Source organism: Cyprinus carpio, unplaced genomic scaffold (genome assembly GCF_018340385.1).
Source record: "Cyprinus carpio isolate SPL01 unplaced genomic scaffold, ASM1834038v1 S000006809, whole genome shotgun sequence".
Lineage (NCBI taxonomy): Eukaryota > Metazoa > Chordata > Actinopteri > Cypriniformes > Cyprinidae > Cyprinus > Cyprinus carpio.
Window position 1 is genome coordinate 452,942 of NW_024879395.1, and position 20,856 is coordinate 473,797.

The following is a 20,856-nucleotide window of genomic DNA, read 5'->3' on the forward strand; positions in this document are numbered from 1 at the left end:
AGGAACATGAACACAAACACTCATCGTCTTACATCGAGTGCATTCACATTCAGCTCAGACACACATTTACTGACCACAATAACAGAAGATCTGACTCCAAAACATCTCATGAACATCACAAATCTCTTTCAAATGTTTTGACACAATCATTTATTGAAATGAAATAATGTTCTAAATAAGAAATTACTGAATTAATTTAAAGTGTAATTACATTGTAAAGTATCCACATATGAATCAAATGCTTATTAATTTTAAACAGCATTGTGTGTCTATGACACTGTTTTAGCACAACTTCAAGTTTTAGTACGTAAGTGAGGAGATTCACTGACAATCAACTTCAAGTTATATGTTGAACACATTTCTGTAAAAAAATATTAATATCAAATTATATAATAAATATTATTGAACTAAGTAAAGCACAAAACGGCAAACCTCAATGAAACGCTGAACCAGAGCTGCTAGTGTGTCAAAGTGATAAAAACAACAACCTGACCAATAAATGCAGTTTCCTTTGAAAGTGAGAGATAATGGTACTCTTCTGACTTTTGATTTCAGAGTTTTGTTTTTGTTTTTTTCAGAAAACAGTTTTGTGTATTTTAATACAAAGCTCTCCAGGAAGTCAAACTTTTCCACGTGAGCTCTTGTCAATTGGTATCTGAGTTTTTCTGCATTAATCTGAGTAACAACGTAATTAAATCAGTAATGCAAGTTAATTTGTTTTCTCCTTTATTCACTGACAGCTTTCTGAGGAATGGAAAGCTTAGATGCAAGGGTCCACGCTCATCACTTTGTTGACTGTTGGCTCTTCATTCACTGTGGGTTTCACGGAGGAAGAACGCGACACCGCAATCAAACATTCAATAGCAAACACAATACAGCATGACCACAAAATGATGGTAACAGTTGATCTTCCCCTCATTCAGGCCAGGAGTCAAGTCAAGTCTGCATGGCGGTGGAAGGGCTTACCATCTCCAGCCCCAGGCTCAGGTACGCCTGTGACCAAGTCAACGCCACAGCTGTGCAAGGATGGATTCGACATTCAAGACGGTTCTTCCTGCGTTGTCTTGCTAATGAGGATATTGCTTGTGATGCTGATGAAATTCTCAGGCCAGATCCAGCTAGGCAAAGAGATAATGTATAGTATGTTTACTGTAGTATTTTCTGTACAATATTGTCAGTTTTTGTCAGATTTTTTTTGGTTTTATGTTTGTTGTTGTTGTTATTTACTGTAATTGTAACCTGTACTGGATACAGTATTTATTGTTTGTCTGTTGTTTGCTGAGCTAACAGTATTATGCACACTACTGTAGTAGCATGACAACTGGGACATGTTTTGTTGTGATTTTCCATGTAGTGTTTGGTAAACTATCGTATAGTTGCATTTTCCCTGTGTACTTCATTTACAGTACTCTAATCACTGAGAATTAGACTTGCTAAAAGTGTTTTAGGTTAGCAACAGCAGTGTGTAACTGGTTCTAAAAGATTCAAGTCATATGAAATGTGTTTCGTATGGTAACAAAATATTGTTTTTATGAAGTTGTGTATAGTTTTAACAAAAGTGTTCCATTTTGCAAATGATCTGAAGTGTTGTGTTACTTTAGTGTAGGGTTGTGTTAATTGTGTGTAGTGTTTTGACAAACCGGGCCATGTTTTCAAAGTTGTGCTTAAACAATCGTAAAAAACTGTAAACACATTTCTTGAAACTGTGCCTCATATTCTCAGAACAGAAAACACAAATCCATAACGTCTTCCCCAACACTCCAAATATCCCATTTTCATATCAAAATCAACCTCTACACTCAAAACCATTCACTTTTGCTGAAAAACCAAACTTTGCCCTCAGACATCACACACAAGCCCTCAAAAACACAAACACTACAACATAGTCTTACACACTGGTGAGATAAATTCAAAACAATAATACAAAAACCAAAAACAAAAACCAGCAATAAGTTGTTGCTTGTGGTTCTTCCCCTCAATGAACTTTTCACATGATAAACATGTGTATACATTTGCAAATGTTCTATTCCTTAAATCCTTTACAGTACAATACTCCAAACAACAACAAAAAACCTCTTCCTCCATTCCTTACTGCTGTTGCTCATCCTACTCCTTCCCCTCTCCAGTGTCCTCGACCTTTTCAGTCACGTCTCTCTGGACCCATTGTTCCAAAACTGAATGAACTGAATGGGGCTCTTTTATCTATCTATTGAAGGTTCTGATTGGTGTGTGATAAATTTTGACTCTTAGTGTTTCCACGTGGGTATCTGTGTGCTAATTGAGCTCAAGCTATGCTGACTTGAGTGGAACAATATTGAATGCTAGTGCTTTCTAAATGACAACATGGTGTAGGCAATGAGAAATGAAGGGATTTGTGTGTAGAGTTTTTGCAGTGACAGTTCAAGATTCATGTGTCCAAAAAGGGAAATAAATATTGTTTATAGTTTTAGGGAAATGGGTCTGCTTTTTAATAAATGGCGTTATGGTCTTGAAAGTTTAGTTCAAAAACCTGGTTATAGTATTTAAGCAATCGAGAAAAACCTTTATATTTAGGCATGTATAATACAAGGAGAATGATACTGCTTAATAACACACATACCAAACACTACAAATAAAACACTATCTTTACAGAACCTTAATATTTAATTGCAATGAATTAAGATAGTAGATTACATTACACTTTCAAGATACACTTTCATGAAAACATTTGCTATTGTTTTGTAAAAGGTGTCATTATATATGTTTTGGCCGCTTCAGAACAATTGGTTGAGTTGATTCAGAGCTCCTAAAAGCTGTGTTTCTCCCATCACTGCTCAGCTGCTGTCATATACAGGAAAAGGAACTAGCTGAGGTGCATGAGACATCACAGCGATCAGTTATTATATCTCTCTGTGTATAAACACGTTGTTGTTGTTCTGTTCTGCCCCCCCCCCCCCCCCCCCCTTCTTTCTATACTTACTTTTAGATAACATTGTATTTGTTAAATATTGGAAATGAAGAAAAACAGAAACATTGTTGTAACCCACAAGGTTGCTGATCACAAAAGAGATTCAAAACCCAAACACAACCCAAAAACAGCTGATTCTGAAAGGTATTGTTGTGCACCTTGGCATCAGATTGAACACATTATGTAAAATATATAATATATATATATGTTTGATTTGAAAACATCGCCCCCTGCTGTCTCTTTGTGTTTCTGTTTTACTGAGCTCTTCCAGATCTGAAATCATAAACTACAGCAGCAACTGCAGCCACGCCCACCAGAGCAGAGACGACCAATCGGATCACAGCTTCAGTAGAACCACAAAACTGAACAGAGTCTGAGGAAAAAACAGAAGAACATGGAGACATTAGTGTGCATTTTAACCCTTTCAGGTCTGTAAAGAGCACTAACATTACCACTGACATACCTGCACACCTGTGACAGAGTTCAGTGATGTTGAGAGATGTTGTGGTCTGGTTTCTGGATGGGATTGTTGATCACACAGCTGTAGGTGTGTGTTCTCCTGATATTCCACCTCCAGAGGTAGAGAGAGACTGATGCTGAGATCAGACACACTGATGCTGGACAATAAACTGTTTCCTTTGTACCAGGAGAGAGTCACATGACCCCACATTCACAGCTGAACACAGCAGTGAACATTTAGATACTGATGAACGTTTAGATGATGATGATGAAGAACAGTTTGAAGAGTTACTGGTGATGACGGGAACAGGTAGATGAGCTGGAAAACATGTAAAGAGCAATATATATTCACCTCATTTGTGGTCATTTGTATGCCTGACTGTGTTTTAAAGGCTTCCCAGTGTCATCTGCTTCCAGTTAGTTTTTAGTGACACAAAGCAGCTCATTATTTGGCTTGATATCACAATCTAGTATTTTATCATTTTTATTTTAATCTATTGTCGTACATATAAAACCCACTGGTTTTGTATTAAATAGTTTCACCTAGCGCCTAATGAAAGTCTTGCACATTCAGCTAAACTAGCATGCTTCCACATTGTAAAATAAGATGGATACAGTGAAGGTTAATTAACCAAGAAGACAGGTAAACAAAACGTGGTGTTTCAATCATAGATTTTTATGGTAAAACATTAAGTGTATGTACTTTAAAAATTGCACTTTACAGCTATGTTTACTAGAACAATAAAATTACTAAACTAAAATTATGTTTAGTTTATTACACATAAAGGACTGTCAATAATAGAATTACTACAGTAAATTTATGTTTAAAATTGTAAGAAATACACATGAGAAAAGACTGTTTAAGAAAGGATAATTGGATTATAGATTTCTGGTGAAAAATAAAAGTATAAAAGAAATGCATTTTATTTGTAAACAAGCCTATTTTTTAGTGTTGTCCATTTCTGATTTACTACTACCAGCATCAATACTAACTTCATCAACCATTAATACAAATAAGTTGAAGAATCGTATTTGTCTTACCATAGACAGTTAACCTGAATGTCTTGTCCTGAGTTCCTTCTGTCTGCTGCGGATCGGTATTTTATAAAGTCCAGAGCCTGTTCTTTCTGATGTTTCTGATGGTCAGAGATCCAGTGAAAGAAGTCCAGCTGCAGTCTGTTCCCAACCTATCTCATTACTGCTAAACATATCAAATGCTTGTGCTTATAGATTTCAGCTATTCTCGTCTCTTTAGGTCCAAACCTCTCACAGTATCTGATCATCTCTCAGTACGTCAGTAACATCAGTGTTTAGAGTGACAGAATCTCCCTCCCTCCATCCTGATTACTGACTTTCACTCACATCTGAATCAATCAAACACACGCTGAAAATCACATAAATTGTGAATATCTGTCTGTAATTATTAGACAGCAAACTACAAACTATATTTAATAGAGAACCACATTTTTACTGATTAAAATTTGTTACTCACCACACTGTTAACGAGTTCTCAATTAGGATCAGAGCACACAGAGATAACAAAATATCATTCTGGAGTCTGGACTTTGTTGTAAGAAAAAACTGCACAAAGAAAAAACACCACAAAGAACTCAAAACACAAAAAAATGAACAAACACAAAAACAATATAACTCAAAAACATCACAGCACAATAAATGACACACAGACCACACCATCATCTAACTCTGTGTGCTTCAGCTGAAGATCCTCGCAGCACTTTAAACCACATTCTCACAGCTCAGACACACATTTACTGACCTCAGTAACACAAGTTCTGACTTGTGCCGGTTCACAGAGTTTAATGCAATGTCGAAGTTTAATGTCAATGTTTAATACATTCTTTATTTTCTTAAATGACATTAACACATTTTTCATCACAACATCATAAACTGTACGTCTAACACTCTCAGGAACATGAACACAAAACACTCATCGTCTTAAATCGAGTGCATTCACATTCAGCTCAGACACACATTTACTGACCTCAATAACAGAAGATCTGACTCCAAAACATCTCCTGAACATCACAAATCTCTTTCAAATGTTTTGACACAATCATTTATTGAAATGAAATAATGTTCTAAATGAGAAAATACTGAAGGAATTGAAAGTCTTATTACATTGTAAAATATCCACATATGAATCAAATGCTTACTAATTTTAAACAGCATTGTGTGTCTATGACACTGTTTTAGCACAACTTCAAGTTTTAGTACGTAAGTGAGGAGATTCACTGACAATCAACTTCAAGTTATATGTTGAACACATTTCTGTAAAAAAATATTAATATCAAATTATATAATAAATATTATTGACCTAAGTAAAGCACAAAACGGCAAACCTCAATGAAACGCTGAACCAGAGCTGCTAGTGTGTCAAAGTGATAAAAACAACAACCTGACAATAAATGCAGTTTCCTTTGAAAGTGAGAGATAATGGTACTCTTCTGACTTTTGATTTCAGAGTTTTGTTTTTGTTTTTTCTCAGAAAACAGTTTTGTGTATTTTAATACAAAGCTCTCCAGGAAGTCAAACTTTTCCACGTGAGCTCTTGTCAATTGGTATCTGAGTTTTTCTGCATTAATCTGAGTAACAACGAAGTAATCAAATCCTCCTTTATTCACTAACATCTTAACACCCTTACACACTAACATCCAAATACTTTTCTGAGGAATGGAAAGCTTAGATGCAAGGGTCCACCTTTGTTGACTGTTGGCTCTTCATTCACTGTGGGTTTCACGGAGGAAGAACGCGACACCGCACTCAATCATGTAATGGCAGCCACACTAGAGCAGGAGCACAAAATGATGGTAACAGTTGATCTTCAGGAGTCAAGTCAAGTCTGCATGGCGGTGGAAGGCTTACGATCTCCAGCCCCAGGCTCAGGTACCCCTCATTCAGGCCATGGACCAAGTCGACGCCGCAGCTGTGCAAGGATGGATTCGACATTCAAGACGGTTCTTCCCGCGTTGTCTTGCTAATGAGGATATTGCTTGTGATGTTGATGAAATTCTCTGGCCAGATCCAGCTAGGCAAAGAGATAATGTATAGTATGTTTTACTGTAGTATTTTCTGTACAATTATTGTCAGTTTTTTTTCAGATTTTTTTTTGTGTTTTATGTTTGTTGTTGTTGTTCTTTACTGTAATTGTAACCTGTACTGGATACAGTATTTATTGTTTGTCTGTTGTTTGCTGAGCTAACAGTATTATGCACATTTACTGTAGTATGCATGACAACTGGGACATGTTTGTTGTGATTTTTCCATGTATTGTTTTGGTAAACTATCGTATAGTTGCATTTGTTTCCCTGTGTACTTCATTTACAGTACTCTAATCACTGAGAATTAGACTTGCTAAAAGTGTTTTAGGTTAGCAACAGCAGTGTGTAACTGGTTCAAAAAGATTAAAGTCATATGAAATGTGTTTCGTATGGTAACAAAATATTGTTTTTATAAAGTTGTGTATAGTTTTGACAAAAGTGTTCCATTTTGCAAATGATCTGAAGTGTTGTGTTACTTTAGTGTAGGGTTGTGTTAATTGTGTGTAGTGTTTTGACAAACCGGGCCATGTTTTCAAAGTTGTGCTTAAACAATCGTAAAAAACTATAAACACAAACCTTGAAACATATCCTCAGAACAGAAAAAGAGAAACACAAATCCATAACGTCTTCCCCAACACTCCAAACATCCTATTTTCAGATCAAAATCAACCTCTACACTCAAAACCATTCACTTTTGCTGAAAAACCAAACTTTGCCCTCAGACATCACACACAAGCCCTCAAAAACACAAACACTACAACATAGTCTTACACACTGGTGAGATAAATTCAAAACAATAATACAAAAACCAAAAACCAAAAACCATTAATAAGTTGTTTTGCTTGTGGTTCTTCCCCTCAGTGTACAATACACAAAACAACAAATTTCAAATTCCCTAAACCCTAAACTCCAAAAAACAACAAAAAACAAAACAACCCCCAGCATCCTCTTCCTCCATTCCTTACTGCTCTTGCTCATCCTACTCCTTCCCCTCTCCAGTGTCCTCAAACCTTTTCAGTCATGTCTCTCTGGATCCATTGTTCCAAAAACTGAATGAACTGAATGGAGCTCTTTTATCTATCTATTGAAGGTTCTGATTGTGTGTGATAAATTTTAACCTCTTAGTGTTTCCACGTGGGTATCTGTGTGCTAATTGAGCTCAAGCTATGCTGACTTGAGTGAACAATATTGAATGCTATTGCTTTCTAAATGACAACATGGTGGTAGGCAATGAAGAAATGAAGGGATTTGTGTGTAGAGTTTTGCAGTGACAGTTCAAGATTCATGTGTCAAAAAGGGAAATAGTGTTTATAGTTTAGGGAAATGGTTGTGCTTTTTAATAAATGACGTTATGGGTCTTGAAAGTTTAGTTCAAAACACTGGTTAGAGTGTTTAAGCAATCGAGAAAAAACTTTATATTTAGGCATATATAAACAAGGAGAATGATACTGCTTAATAACACACATAACAAACACTACAAATAAAACACTATGTTTTACAGAACCTTAATATTTAATTGCAATGAATTAAGATAGTAGATTACATTACACTTTCAAGATACACTTTTCATGAAAACATTTGCTATTGTTTTGTAAAAAGGTGTCATTATATATGTTTTGGCCGCTTCAGAACAATTGGTTGAGTTGATTCAGAGCTCCTACAAAGCTGTGTTTCCTCCCATCACTGCTCAGCTGCTGTCATATACAGGAAAAGGAACTAGCTGAGGTGCATGAGACATCACAGCGATCAGTTATTATATTTCTCTGTGTATAAACACGTTGTTGTTGTTATGGCTTCTTTCTATACTTTACTTTTAGATAACATTGTATTTGTTAAATATTGGAATGAAGAAAAAAAACATTGTTGTAACCCACAAGGTTGCTGATGACAAAAGAGATTCAAACCCAAACACAACCCAAAACAGCTGATTCTGAAAGGTATTGTGCACCTTTGGCATCAAATTGAACACGTGTTGTACAGTATGTAATATATATGTGTTGTTTGATTTGAAAACATCGCCCCCTGCTGTCTCTTTTGTGTTCTGTTTTACTGAGCTCTTCCAGATCTGAAATCATAAACTACAGCAGCAACTGCAGCCACGCCCACCAGAGCAGAGACGACCAATCGGATCACAGCTTCAGTAGAACCACAAAACTGAACAGAGTCTGAGGAAAGAAAGAGAAGAAACATGGAAACATTAGTGTGCATTTTAACCCTTTCAGGTCTGTAAAGAGCATTAACATTACCACTCACATACCTGCACACCTGTGACAGAGTTCAGTGATGTTGAGATGTATGGTCTGGTTTCTGATGGGATTGTTGATCACACAGCTGTAGGTGTTTTTCTCCTGATATTCCACCTCCAGAGGTAGAGAGAGACTGATGCTGAGATCAGACACACTGATGCTGGACAATAAACTGTTTCCTTTGTACCAGGAGAGAGTCACATGACCCACATTCACAGCTGAACACAGCAGTGAACATTTAGATACTGATGATGATGATGATCCTGATGATGAAGAACAGTTTGAAGAGTTACTATTAATGAAACAAACAGATAAACTAGAAAAAAAACAAATAAAAATAAATATATTCATGTCATTTGTGGTCATTTGTAACCTGAATGTTTTAAGGCTTCCAGTGTCATCTGCTTCCAGTTATTTTTAGTGATACAAAGCAGCTCATTATTTGGCTTGATATAACAAACTAGTAATTTTATCATTTTATTTTAATCTATTGTCGTACATATAAACACACTGGTTTGTAGTAAATAGTTTCACGTAGCGCCTAATGAAAGTCTTGCACATTCAGCTAAACTAGCATGCTTCCACATTGTAAAATAAGATGGATACAGTGAAGGTAAATTAACCAAGAAGACAGGTAAACAAAACGTGGTGTTTCAATCATAGATTTTTATGGTAAAACATTAAGTGTATGTACTTTAAAAATTGCACTTTACAGCTATACATACAAAACCAATATTATATTATAAACTACACAGACACAGCCTATATTTTATTACACATAAAGGACTGTCAATAATAGAATTACTACAGTAAATTTATGTTTAAAATTGTAAGAAATACACATGAGAAAGACTGTTTTAAGAAAGGATATTGGATTATAGATTCCTGGTGGAAAATAAAAGTATAAAAGAAATGCATTTTATTTTTAACAAGCCCTATTTTTTAGTGTTGTCATTTCTGATTCACTACTGCCAGATCAATAATAAGCTTCACAACCATTAATACAAATAAGTTGAAATCGTATTTGTCTTACCATAGACAGTAACATTGAATGTCTTGTCTGAGTTCCTTCTGTTGCTGCGGATCTGTAGTTTATAAAGTCCAGAGTCTGTGCTGCTGATGTTTCTGATGGTCAGAGATCCAGTGAAAGACTCCAGCTGCAGTCTGTCTCCAAATATCTCATTACTGCTAAACATATCAATGCTCTGCTTATAGAGTTCAGCTATTCTCGTCTCTTTAGGTCCAAACATCCACAGTATCTGATCGTCTCTCTGTACTTCAGTAACATCAGTGTTTAGAGTGACAGAATCTCCCTCCAGCACTGATACTGACTTCATCACATCTGTATCATCAAACACACCTGAAAATCACATAAATGCAATATACTGTAATTATTAGACAACAAAACAAACTATATTTAATAGAGAACCACATTTACTGATTAAAAGAGTTACTCACCACACAGGCCAATCAGGATCAGAGCGCACAGATAACAAAATATTATCCTGGATCGGAAAACTCTCATTTCAGATATTTATCAAAGGTATTTTTCAGTCTAACAGGTTTTCAGAAGGTTACTTTGTGGTTGTAAGAAAAAACTGCACAAGATCTCACACTTTCATGAACGAACACACAGAAACATGATCTAACTCTGAAACATGATCGCTGAAGATCCTCGCAGCACTTTAAACCACATTCTCACAGCTCAGACACACATTTACTGACCTCAGTAACACAAGTTCTGACTTGTGCCGGTTCACAGAGTTTAATGCAATGTCGAAGTTTAATGTCAATGTTTAATACCATCATAAACTTCTTAAATGACATTAACACATTTTTCATCACAACATCATAAACTGTACGTCTAACACTCTCAGGAACATGAACACAAACACTCATCGTCTTACATCGAGTGCATTCACATTCAGCTCAGACACACATTTACTGACCTCAATAACAGAAGATCTGACTCCAAAACATCTCATGAACGTGCAATCACAAATCTCTTTCAAATGTTTTGACACAATCATTTATTGAAATGAAATAATGTTCTAAATGAGAAAATACTGAAGGAATTGAAAGTCTTATTACATTGTAAAATATCCACATATGAATCAAATGCTTATTAATTTTAAACACCATTGTGTGTCTATGACACTGTTTTAGCACAACTTCAAGTTTTAGTACGTAAGTGAGGAGATTCACTGATAATCAACTTCAAGTTATGTGTTGAACACATTTCTGTTTCAAAATATTAATATCAAATTATATAATAAATATTATTGACCTAAGTAAAGCACAAAATGGCAAACCTGAACGCTGAACCTGAGCTGCTAGTGTGTCAAAGTGATAAAAACAACAACCTGACAATAAATGCAGTTTCCTTTGAAAGTGAGAGATAATGGTACTCTTCTGACTTTTGATTTCAGAGTTTTGTTTTGTTTTTTTGTTTTTTTCAGAAAACAGTTTTGTCTATTGTAATACAAAGCTCTCCAGGAAGTCAAACTTTTCCACATGAGCTCTTGTCAATTAGTATCTGAGTTTTTCTGTGTTAATCTGAGTAACGAAGTAATTAAATCAGTAATGCAAGTTACTTTGTTTTCTCCTTTATTCACTGACAGCTGTCCTGTCTCTGTGTTGAGAGACATTGAGAGTGAGGTGCAGAGACACTTCCTTCAGCCTGAGGCTCATTAATTTCACTTTTGGTGTGAAAGAGCTCTTACAAGTGCAAAAAATATAACTTTTGTTTTGTTTTGTTATTAAATAAAAAAATAAAATAGATAAGCAATCCCAGCCCAGGTGACAAAAAGTAACACAATTACTTTAAAAGTACATTTCCCCAACACTGACCACAAATACATGACAATTCAACAACTTTTATGAATCATTTGGAGATAAAGCAGCACACTATTAACAAGCATAGTTTGGTGAATAAACTCTAATGTTGATTTATCTGAAGATGTCCGCCAGAGATCAGCTGCTTACGAAACATTTCAAAATGTTTGCTGTTAGATGGCTTTGATTTGGTCAACCATGAACAAGCTTCTAATAGTTTTTAACTGATCTCCAGTCAGTTTTATAATGTAGACGCATTTTTAATGAATTGAATAAATTTTAATACTTAGGCATGTATAATACAAGGAGAATGATGCTTAATTGCTTTTAATGAAGGCCTGCCTAATAACACACATAACAAACACTACAAATAAAACACAATTTTACAGAACCTTCATATTTAATTGTATTGAATTAGTAGATCAGACTTAAAAGATTACACTTTCATGAAAACATTTGCTATTGTTTTGTAAAAGGTGTCATTATACATGTCTGACTGCTTCAGAACAATTGGTTGAGTTGATTCAGAGCTCCTAAAAGCTGTGTTTCTCCCATCACTGCTCAGCTGCTGTCATATACAGGAAAAGGAACTAGCTGAGGTGCATGAGACATCACAGCGATCAGTTATTATATATCTCTGTGTATAAACACGTTGTTGTTGTTATTGTTCTGCTTCTTTCTATACTTACTTTTAGATAACATTGTATTTGTTAAATATTGCAAATGAAGAAAAAGAAACATTGTTGTAACCCACAAGGTTACTGATCACAAAAGAGATTCAAAACCAAACACAACCCAAAACAGCTGATTCTGAAAGGTATTGTGCACCTTGGCATCAAATTGAACACGTGTTGTACAGTATGTAATATATATGTTGTTAGAGTTGAAAACATCTCTCCCTGCTGTCTCTTTGTGTTCTGTTTTACTGAGCTCTTCCAGATCTGAAATCATAAACTGCAGCAGCAACTGCAGCCACGCCCACCAGAGCAGAGACGACCAATCGGATCACAGCTTCAGTAGAACCACAAAACTGAACAGAGTCTGAGGAAAGAAACAGAACATGGAGACATTAGTGTGCATTTTAACCCTTTCAGGTCTGTAAAGAGCACCAACATTACCACTATCATACCTGCACATGTGTGACAGAGTTCAGTGATGTCCAGATGTGTGGTCTGGTTGCTGATGGGATTGTTGAGCACACAGCTGTATGTGTTTTTCTCCTGATATTCCACCTCCAGAGGTAGAGAGAGACTGATGCTGAGATCAGACACACTGATGCTGGACAATAAACTGTTTCCTTTGTACCAGGAGAGAGTCACAGCACCCACATTCACAGCTGAACACAGCAGTGAACATTTAGACACTGATGATGATGATGATGATGATGATCCTGATGATGAAGAACATTGTGAAGAGTTTGCAGTGATGACAGGAACAGGCAGACGAGCTGGAAAATAATGAAGGACATGGAACATTATTATCCAGATTCTCCAAAATATATTTAACAAAATATTAAGACAACTTCTAATGATGTGTGTATATAAAAATGGGAAAATGAATGGTCCTGACTAGTAGGAAGATTAAACAACAGCACAAACAGACAAGGTTTCTCACATTCACAAGCAGTAATATAAAAATGAGATTATTAGAGTAATTCTTTACTCACCATAGACAATGACACTGAATCTATTGTATGAGTTTTCTCTGTTGCTGAGGATCAGTAGTTCATAAAGTCCAGAGTGTTCAGTTCTGATGTTTCTGATGGTCAGAGATCCGGTTTGATTGTCCATCTGAAGTCTGTCCGCAAAAGTCTCATTACTGTTATACATAAATATGTTTTGGTTATATATTTCAGCAATGCGAGTTTCCTGTGCTCCAAACATCCACAATAACATATCTTTGCTCTGTACTTTAATATCAGTATTTAGTGTGATAGAATCTCCCTCAGTCACTGATACTGACTTCATTTCATCACCAAACACACCTGAAATACATATAAAAACACTGTATATTATTATCAGACTGAGACTTAATATCATTAACAGATCTATCAAATAATTATTTCACATATACAAACACTGTTCTAATCTTAATTCTGATAATTGTTTTTTTATATATATAATTTCCTTTAGCTTGACAGACAGAAAGGTAATATATATATATATATATATATATATATATGTATATATATATATCATTTAGTATTTAGTAATTTAAAAAATGTACTGAAAAGTTACTTACTGCACAGGATAAACAGGAGGAGAGCGCACAGATAAAAGAACATCATGCTGGTTCTGGAAACTCTCATTTCAGATATATATATCACAGGTTTCAGTCTAACACATAATAATAATAATTATTTGTGATAATAAAAAGAAACCCTCACACAAAAACAAAAACAAACAAACACACGCAGCTGACGTCTGTCACTGTGTGCTTTATCTGAACATCATCTCAGCATTTCAGACCACATGCATTCAGCTCACACACATTTACTGACCGCAATAACACAAGATCTGACTCGAAAACATGAACATGTGCTGCTTCACACTCACAATATAACAACGAATGACTTCCAAAATTAAATATTTTACACAATGCATCAAAAAGTTGTGAAGAATCATAAAAACACATTAAAATATCATAACACACCCACATGAGAAACCAGTGTGACATTGTTTTAGTATACATTTAAAAATCCATTGGATTAAATCCAATTCCCATTTTATATACGGACTGTTAATAAAGCTGTGGTATTGTTTTTATTTTTGATTTTTGGTGATTCTTTATATCATTTCATCAGACAAAGTGTGTGATTGAACAATAAATTATCTTTATCATCATCGGTTTCACTGTCATGTGCAAATATATCTGCAGATACGTGGATGGCCTTCTCTGAACAGCACATTTAGAAAGAAAATGTGTCTGATAGCTTAACATGGTTGACAGAATTCAGTAGAGTTGAGTTAAGTCTGGCTGCTTATTGAGGAAATGGCTAAATTATCTTAAAAAAATGATCAAAGCACCACAAATAAACATAAATATCTATACATGCTTACAAAAAAAGAAGGTCCACGCGTCGCACATCAACTGTAATGTCTAGTCAGGCTTACAAAAAAAGAAGTACTGATTACTGTAACTTTAACACATCCTTTTTAAAAAATGGAAGAAACGGAAGAAACTATTTTTATGCAAGGCAATTTGATGCATGTGTTGTAACAGAATACAGATTGTCCTCCTCCTCTTCCTCTTCCTTCACCTCTTCCTCCATTCCTTACTGCTGTTGCTCATCCTACTCCTTCCCCTCTCCAGTGTCCTCGACCTTTTCAGTCACGTCTCTCTGGATCCATTGTTCCAAAACTGAATGAACTGAATGGGGCTCTTTTATCTATCTATTGAAGGTTCTGATTGGTGTGTGATAAATTTTAACTCTTAGTGTTTCCACGTGGGTATCTGTGTGCTAGTTGAGCTCAAGCTATGCTGACTCGAGTGAACAATATTGAATGCTAGTGCTTTCTAAATGACAACATGGTGTAGGCAATGAGAAATGAAGGGATTTGTGTGTAGAGTTTTGCAGTGACAGTTCAAGATTCATGTGTCAAAAAGGGAAATAGTGTTTATAGTTTAGGGAAATGGGTCTGCTTTTTAATAAATGGCGTTATGGTCTTGAAAGTTTAGTTCAAAAACCTGGTTATAGTATTTAAGCAATCGAGAAAAACCTTTATATTTAGGCATGTATAATACAAGGAGAATGATACTGCTTAATAACACACATACCAAACACTACAAATAAAACACTATCTTTACAGAACCTTCATATTTAATTGTATTGAATTAGGATGGTAGATTACATTACACTTTCAAGATACACTTTCATGAAAACATTTGCTATTGTTTTGTAAAAGGTGTCATTATACATGTTTGACTGCTTCAGAACAATTGGTTGAGTTGATTCAGAGCTCCTAAAAGCTGTGTTTCTCCCATCACTGCTCAGCTGCTGTCATATACAGGAAAAGGAACTAGCTGAGGTGCAAGAGACATCACAGCGATCAGTTATTATATATCTCTGTGTATAAACACGTTGTTGTTGTTGTTGTTCTGCTTCTTTCTATACTTACTTTCAGAGGTGTCAAGTAACGAAGTACAAATACTTCGTTACATTACTTAAGTAGAAAATTTTGGGTATCTATACTTTACTTGAGTAATTATTTTTCAGCCGACTTTTTACTTCTACTCCTTACATTTTCACGCAATTATCTGTACTTTCTACTCCTTACATTTTAAAAATAGTTCGTTATTCATTTCGGCTTGTTTTCATTCCGGCTTGTCATCATTCCAAAAAAAAAAAAAAAAAAAAAACACCTATCCAGATAAATCGCGCCATCCGGATGAAGTGAAGTTGATTGTGGTTGGATGAGAAGTATAAACATATACCATTCCGACACCCTATTGGTTTGTACGCGATCCATCGCACCTGCACATGACACAGATCACGTCACACTCCAGTAAGGGCATAGCCAGTGTTGGGTTCGTATATCAAAAAATATATTTCTTAAAAGTAGGGTTGGGTATTGAACCGGTATGCACCGAACCGAATAAGGACACAGATTTCGGTGCCTCTTAAATGCCTGAGCGATCGATTGAAATGTTTGTCCTGGTTCTCCGAAATGTAGGCCTACACAAGAAGCATGGGCGTCGCTAGGCTTTTTTATAGGGGCTATAGCATTTAGCTCCATAAACTGTACTCAAATTCGCGATCGCCTCAGAGTCAGTCCCCTTAAATTTCATATGAAAAAGGCGGCAGACCGGTCTACTCTCCGTCTTTCAGCGCGCTCTTCAATCCACAGACGCCGGTGGAGCAGCGCGAGCGCACTTAAACAGAAACAGAGGACACAATGTGTGTGTTTATCGATAGATTGTTAGAATATCTGTATCTGTGCAGTTCTTTGTCATAAATACAGTTTACAAAAGGTCACGAGGAAGCAGTCGGTTTCTGTAAAAGTTTTCGCTTGTCACCGCTCATCACACCACAGCTGTTTCCTCCAGCGACAATCTAGCCCTTAACACATATAAACGTACGCATACTTCAATTGTACTTATTTAAATATACTGAATTAAATCATACGTACTTTATACATACACTACTGTGTAAAAGTCTTAGGCACGTTAGTGTTTCTCACCCCAAAGAATGGTGTTCGGACAGTTATTTATATATTTTGCTGTAGTGTGTCAGTAGAAAATCAGTTTACCATTTCCAAACATTCATTTTGCCGTTGTCAGACTGCTTGTGCATGCATTCAAAATCACACTAGATTATTATTAAAATTAATGGCAAAACTGATATTTCCTACTGACACACTACAGCAAAAAGATATAAATAAATGGCTTTAAACCCCTTTTTGGGGTGAAAATACTAAGACTTTTGCACAGTACTGTACTTTACAAACGACATTGTTGCTACTTTATAAAGAATGACCATACAGTCATTCGCAGAACTGCTTAAAGACAGTGACAGACACCACTCATTTTAACTAAATATCAGAGTGATTGACAGAGATACAGTAGAAACATTATGTGTGCTTTTGTGAAATACATTTATTAGCCTTAGAGTAAGGGAAGCACAACTTGGCAAATGAGAGCATCCAAGGTGAAAGCTATGGATTTATTTTAAATATTTGTAATGGTCTTTATTGTTAATCCAGGTTTTTTTTTTGTGGCTCTTTTTTTAAGTATCGTTTCAGGCACCGTTTAGGCACTGGTACCATTTTAAAAGTATCGAAATGGCACCGGACCCTACTTAAAAGTTATTATTTCTCAACTACTGGCTCATTTATCAAATGGGTGCTTTCTCTTCATCCTCCGCAAATTAAGCTACCGTAGGTAGTCCGGTAACTAGACGTTTAAATAAATTAGCGTTTGCGATTGACAACGCGATTGACAATGTGAAAGTCGTGACATTTGCCAAATATGGTAACCCATACTCGGAATTGGTGCTCTGCATTTAACCCATCCAAGTGCACACACACAGCAGTGAGAAGTGAACACACCGTGAAACACAACACCCGGAGCAGTGGACAGCTATATAGATCCAGCGCCCGGGGAGCAACTGGGGGGTTCAGTGCCTTGCTCAAGGGCACTTCAGCCATGAGTATTGAGAGTGGAAGAGAGCGCTGTTCATACACTCCCCCCCCACCTACAACTCCTGCCAGCACCGAGACTCGAACCTGCAACCTTCAGTTTACAAGTCCAACTCTCTAACCATGTAGCGAATACAGGAAGCTATCGATCAAGAAGGTATTAGGATTATGAGTTATTTTTTCATTTTTATTTTTTGATTAATCACTTGGATTAATCATTCATTTTGACAGCACTAATGTTTATTGTAAATAGACAACCATACAAGGGTAATTGTTACTAAGCCTGCCCTGGGTACACCAATTTTCTTGTTCATTGCCCTCGCAGATTCCTGCAGCTAAGCTTGGATGTACATTAAATACATTCCATTAAAAGTTATTGATGACATGCCTCTGAAGTTTGACTTTTTGCACCATTACAATACTTATAGGCAACTAGTCATCATATCTCTAGTTCTTTAATGTATTTGCATTGTACTAAAATGTGTTCATTTTCAATGGGCATATATGCGGCTGAAACAGGTAATCTAGTGCATCCCAAATTTTTCAACATGAATATTTTAATATAACATTATAGTCATAATGGCCTATAGCCTTTAGAAAAATGTTTTTTTGAGGAGGTGGGGTAGTGCACAATAGGCCCCTGTGGCGTGGCCTAAGCTTTTGTTCTTAATGGCATTTTTTTTTTCCTTACATTACTTTTACTTTTATACTTTAAGTAGTTTTGAAAACCAGTACCTTTACACTTTTACTTGAGTAAAAAGCTTGAGTTGATACTTCAACTTCTACAAAAGTCTTTTTAAAACCCTAGTATCTATACTTCTACTTGAGTAATGAATGTGAATACTTTTGACACCAGTGCTGACTTTTAGATAACATTGTATTTGTTATATATTGCAAATGAAGAAAAATAAACATTGTTGTAACCCACAAGGTTGCTGATGACAAAAGAGATTCAAAACCAAACACAACCCAAAACAGCTGATTCTGAAAGGTATTGTGCACCTTGGCATCAGATTGAACACGTGTTGTACAATATGTAATATATATGTTGTTAGAGTTGAAAACATCGCTCCCTGCTGTCTCTTTGTGTTCTGTTTTACTGAGCTCTTCCAGATCTGAAATCATAAACTACAGCAGCAACTGCAGCCACGCCAACCAGAGCAGAGACGGCCAATCTGATCACAGCTTCAGTAGAACCCACCAAAACTGAACAGAGTCTGAGGAAAAAACAGAAGAACATGGAGACATTAGTGTGCATTTTAACCCTTTCAGGTCTGTAAAGAGCACTAACATTACCACTGACATACCTGCACACGTGTGACAGAGCTGAGTGATGTTGAGATGTGTTGTCTGGTTTCTGATGGGATTGTTGAGCACACAGCTGTAGGTGTTTTTCTCCTGATATTCCACCTCCAGAGGTAGAGAGAGACTGATGCTGAGATCAGACACACTGATGTTGGACAATAAACTGTTTCCTTTGTACCAGGAGAGAGTCACAGCACTCACATTCACAACTGAACACAGCAGCACACATCTGGACAATGATGATGATCTTTCAGCCTCATAAGAGTTACTGGTGATGACGGGAACAGGTAGATGAGCTGGAAAACATGTAAAGAGCAATATATATTCACCTCATTTGTGGTCATTTGTAACCTGAATGTTTTAAGGCTTCCAGTGTCATCTGCTTCCAGTTATTTTTAGTGATACAAAGCAGCTCATTATTTGGCTTGATATCACAATCTAGTAATTTTATAATTTTATTTTAATCTATTGTTGTACATATAAACACACTGGTTTGTAGTAAATAGTTTCACGTAGCGCCTAATGAAAGTCTTGCACATTCAACTAAACTAGCATGCTTCCACATTGTAAAATAAGATGGATACAGTGAAGGTAAATTAACCAAGAAGACAGGTAAACAAAACGCTGTGTTTTAATCATAGATTATGGTTAAACATTAAGTGTATGTACTTTAAAAAATGCACTTTACAGCTATGTTCACTAGTCCATTTACATTTTTCATCTATACAGACACAGCCTATATTTTATTACACATAAAGGACCGTCAATAATAGAATTGCTAAATTAAATTTAAAATTGTAAGAAATACACATGAGAAAGACTATTTAAAGAAAGGATATTGGATTGTAGCTTGCTGGTGGAAAATAAAAGTAGATTAGAAATGTATTTTATTTTTAACAAGCTTTAATTTTTAGTGTTGTCATATTCCATCCTGATTCACTACTGCCAGACCAATTATTAGCTTCAGGGCCATTTATATAAAATCTAAGAGTTGAAGTAATATTTGTCTTACCGTAGACAGTAACACTGAATGTCTTGTCTGAGCTTCCTCTGTTGCTGCGGATCTGTCGTTTATAAAGTCCAGAGTCTGTTCTTCTGATGTTTCTGATGGTCAGAGATCCAGTGAAAGAGTCCATCTGCAGTCTGTCTCCAAATATCTCATTACTGTTAAACATATCAATGATGTGCTTATAGATTTCAACTATTCTCGTCTCTTTAGGTCCAAACATCCACAGTATCTGATCGTCTCTCTGTACTTCAGTAACATCAGTGTTTAGAGTGACAGAATCTCCCTCAGTCACTGATACTGACTTCATCAAATCTGTATCACCAAACACACCTGCAGAAGCAATAAAAACACTTTATTATTAGACAGATACTAAATAATCTAATTTCCTGGAGTTAATCATGCACTTCTAAAAGGTAAAATATGTATTATTTTTAATCTCTTGTGGATATGCACTTGTGTTTAAATGCCACATTTACTGATTAAAAGTATTATAAAAGTATTTTACTTACCACACAGAACAAACAGGATCAGAGCACACAGATGAGAGGACATCGTAAAAGAAACGTCCAGCCGAGAGTCACTTCAGACACAGAAGAGCAACTTCCTGAACAAAAACTGCAGCTGCTTCCTAAATCTAGACTTCTATATCAAAACAGAACTGTTTTTAGTGGTCTTTGTTCACTTTTCATCTCTGTCTGTGCTCTCTAGACAAAGTTTAATTCATTCTTTATCTTCTTCTTAAATCACATTGAAGATCACAACATAATTCTGTAATTTCAAAATATTTATTTGTGTTTGTAAGAAAAAACTACACATCTCATACTCTCATCAACATGAACAAACACACACCACCTGACAT

General features: G+C 35.8%; 1 protein-coding gene across 4 annotated transcripts; it reads right to left on the reverse strand.

Annotated features, from left to right (window-relative positions):
• Nucleotides 1-8,504: 8,504 nt before the first annotated feature.
• LOC109047519 (SLAM family member 5-like) lies at nucleotides 8,505-20,856 on the reverse strand. 4 transcript variants are annotated; one of them, XM_042756160.1, is made up of 4 exons: nucleotides 20,507-20,850; nucleotides 20,001-20,327; nucleotides 18,991-19,284; nucleotides 11,847-12,587 (listed from the first exon to the last, which is right to left on the reverse strand). In XM_042756160.1, the coding sequence occupies exons 1-4, from the start codon at nucleotides 20,547-20,549 to the stop codon at nucleotides 12,469-12,471; spliced, it is 783 nt and encodes a 260-aa protein (XP_042612094.1). In that variant the 5' UTR covers nucleotides 20,550-20,850; the 3' UTR covers nucleotides 11,847-12,468. The 4 variants fall into 4 exon arrangements, with proteins under 4 accessions (XP_042612097.1, XP_042612095.1, XP_042612096.1 ...); XM_042756163.1 differs by lacking the exons at nucleotides 11,847-12,587; nucleotides 18,991-19,284 and adding an exon at nucleotides 8,505-8,630 and having other exon boundaries at nucleotides 20,507-20,856; XM_042756161.1 differs by lacking the exons at nucleotides 18,991-19,284; nucleotides 20,001-20,327; nucleotides 20,507-20,850 and adding exons at nucleotides 12,682-12,993; nucleotides 13,213-13,617 and having other exon boundaries at nucleotides 11,794-12,587.

Excerpts from the sequence above, each read along its gene's own strand:
- LOC109047519 (XM_042756161.1), bottom strand. The coding sequence starts at position 13,585 with ATGATATTAAGTCTCAGTCTGATAATAATATACAGTGTTTTTATATGT. Across the intron at positions 12,994-13,212 it reads ATTCAGTGTCATTGTCTATG|CTCGTCTGCCTGTTCCTGTC; the intron begins GTGAGTAAAGAA and ends ATTATTTTCCAG. Across the intron at positions 12,588-12,681 it reads CACTGAACTCTGTCACACAT|ACTCTGTTCAGTTTTGTGGT; the intron begins GTGCAGGTATGA and ends TTCTTTCCTCAG.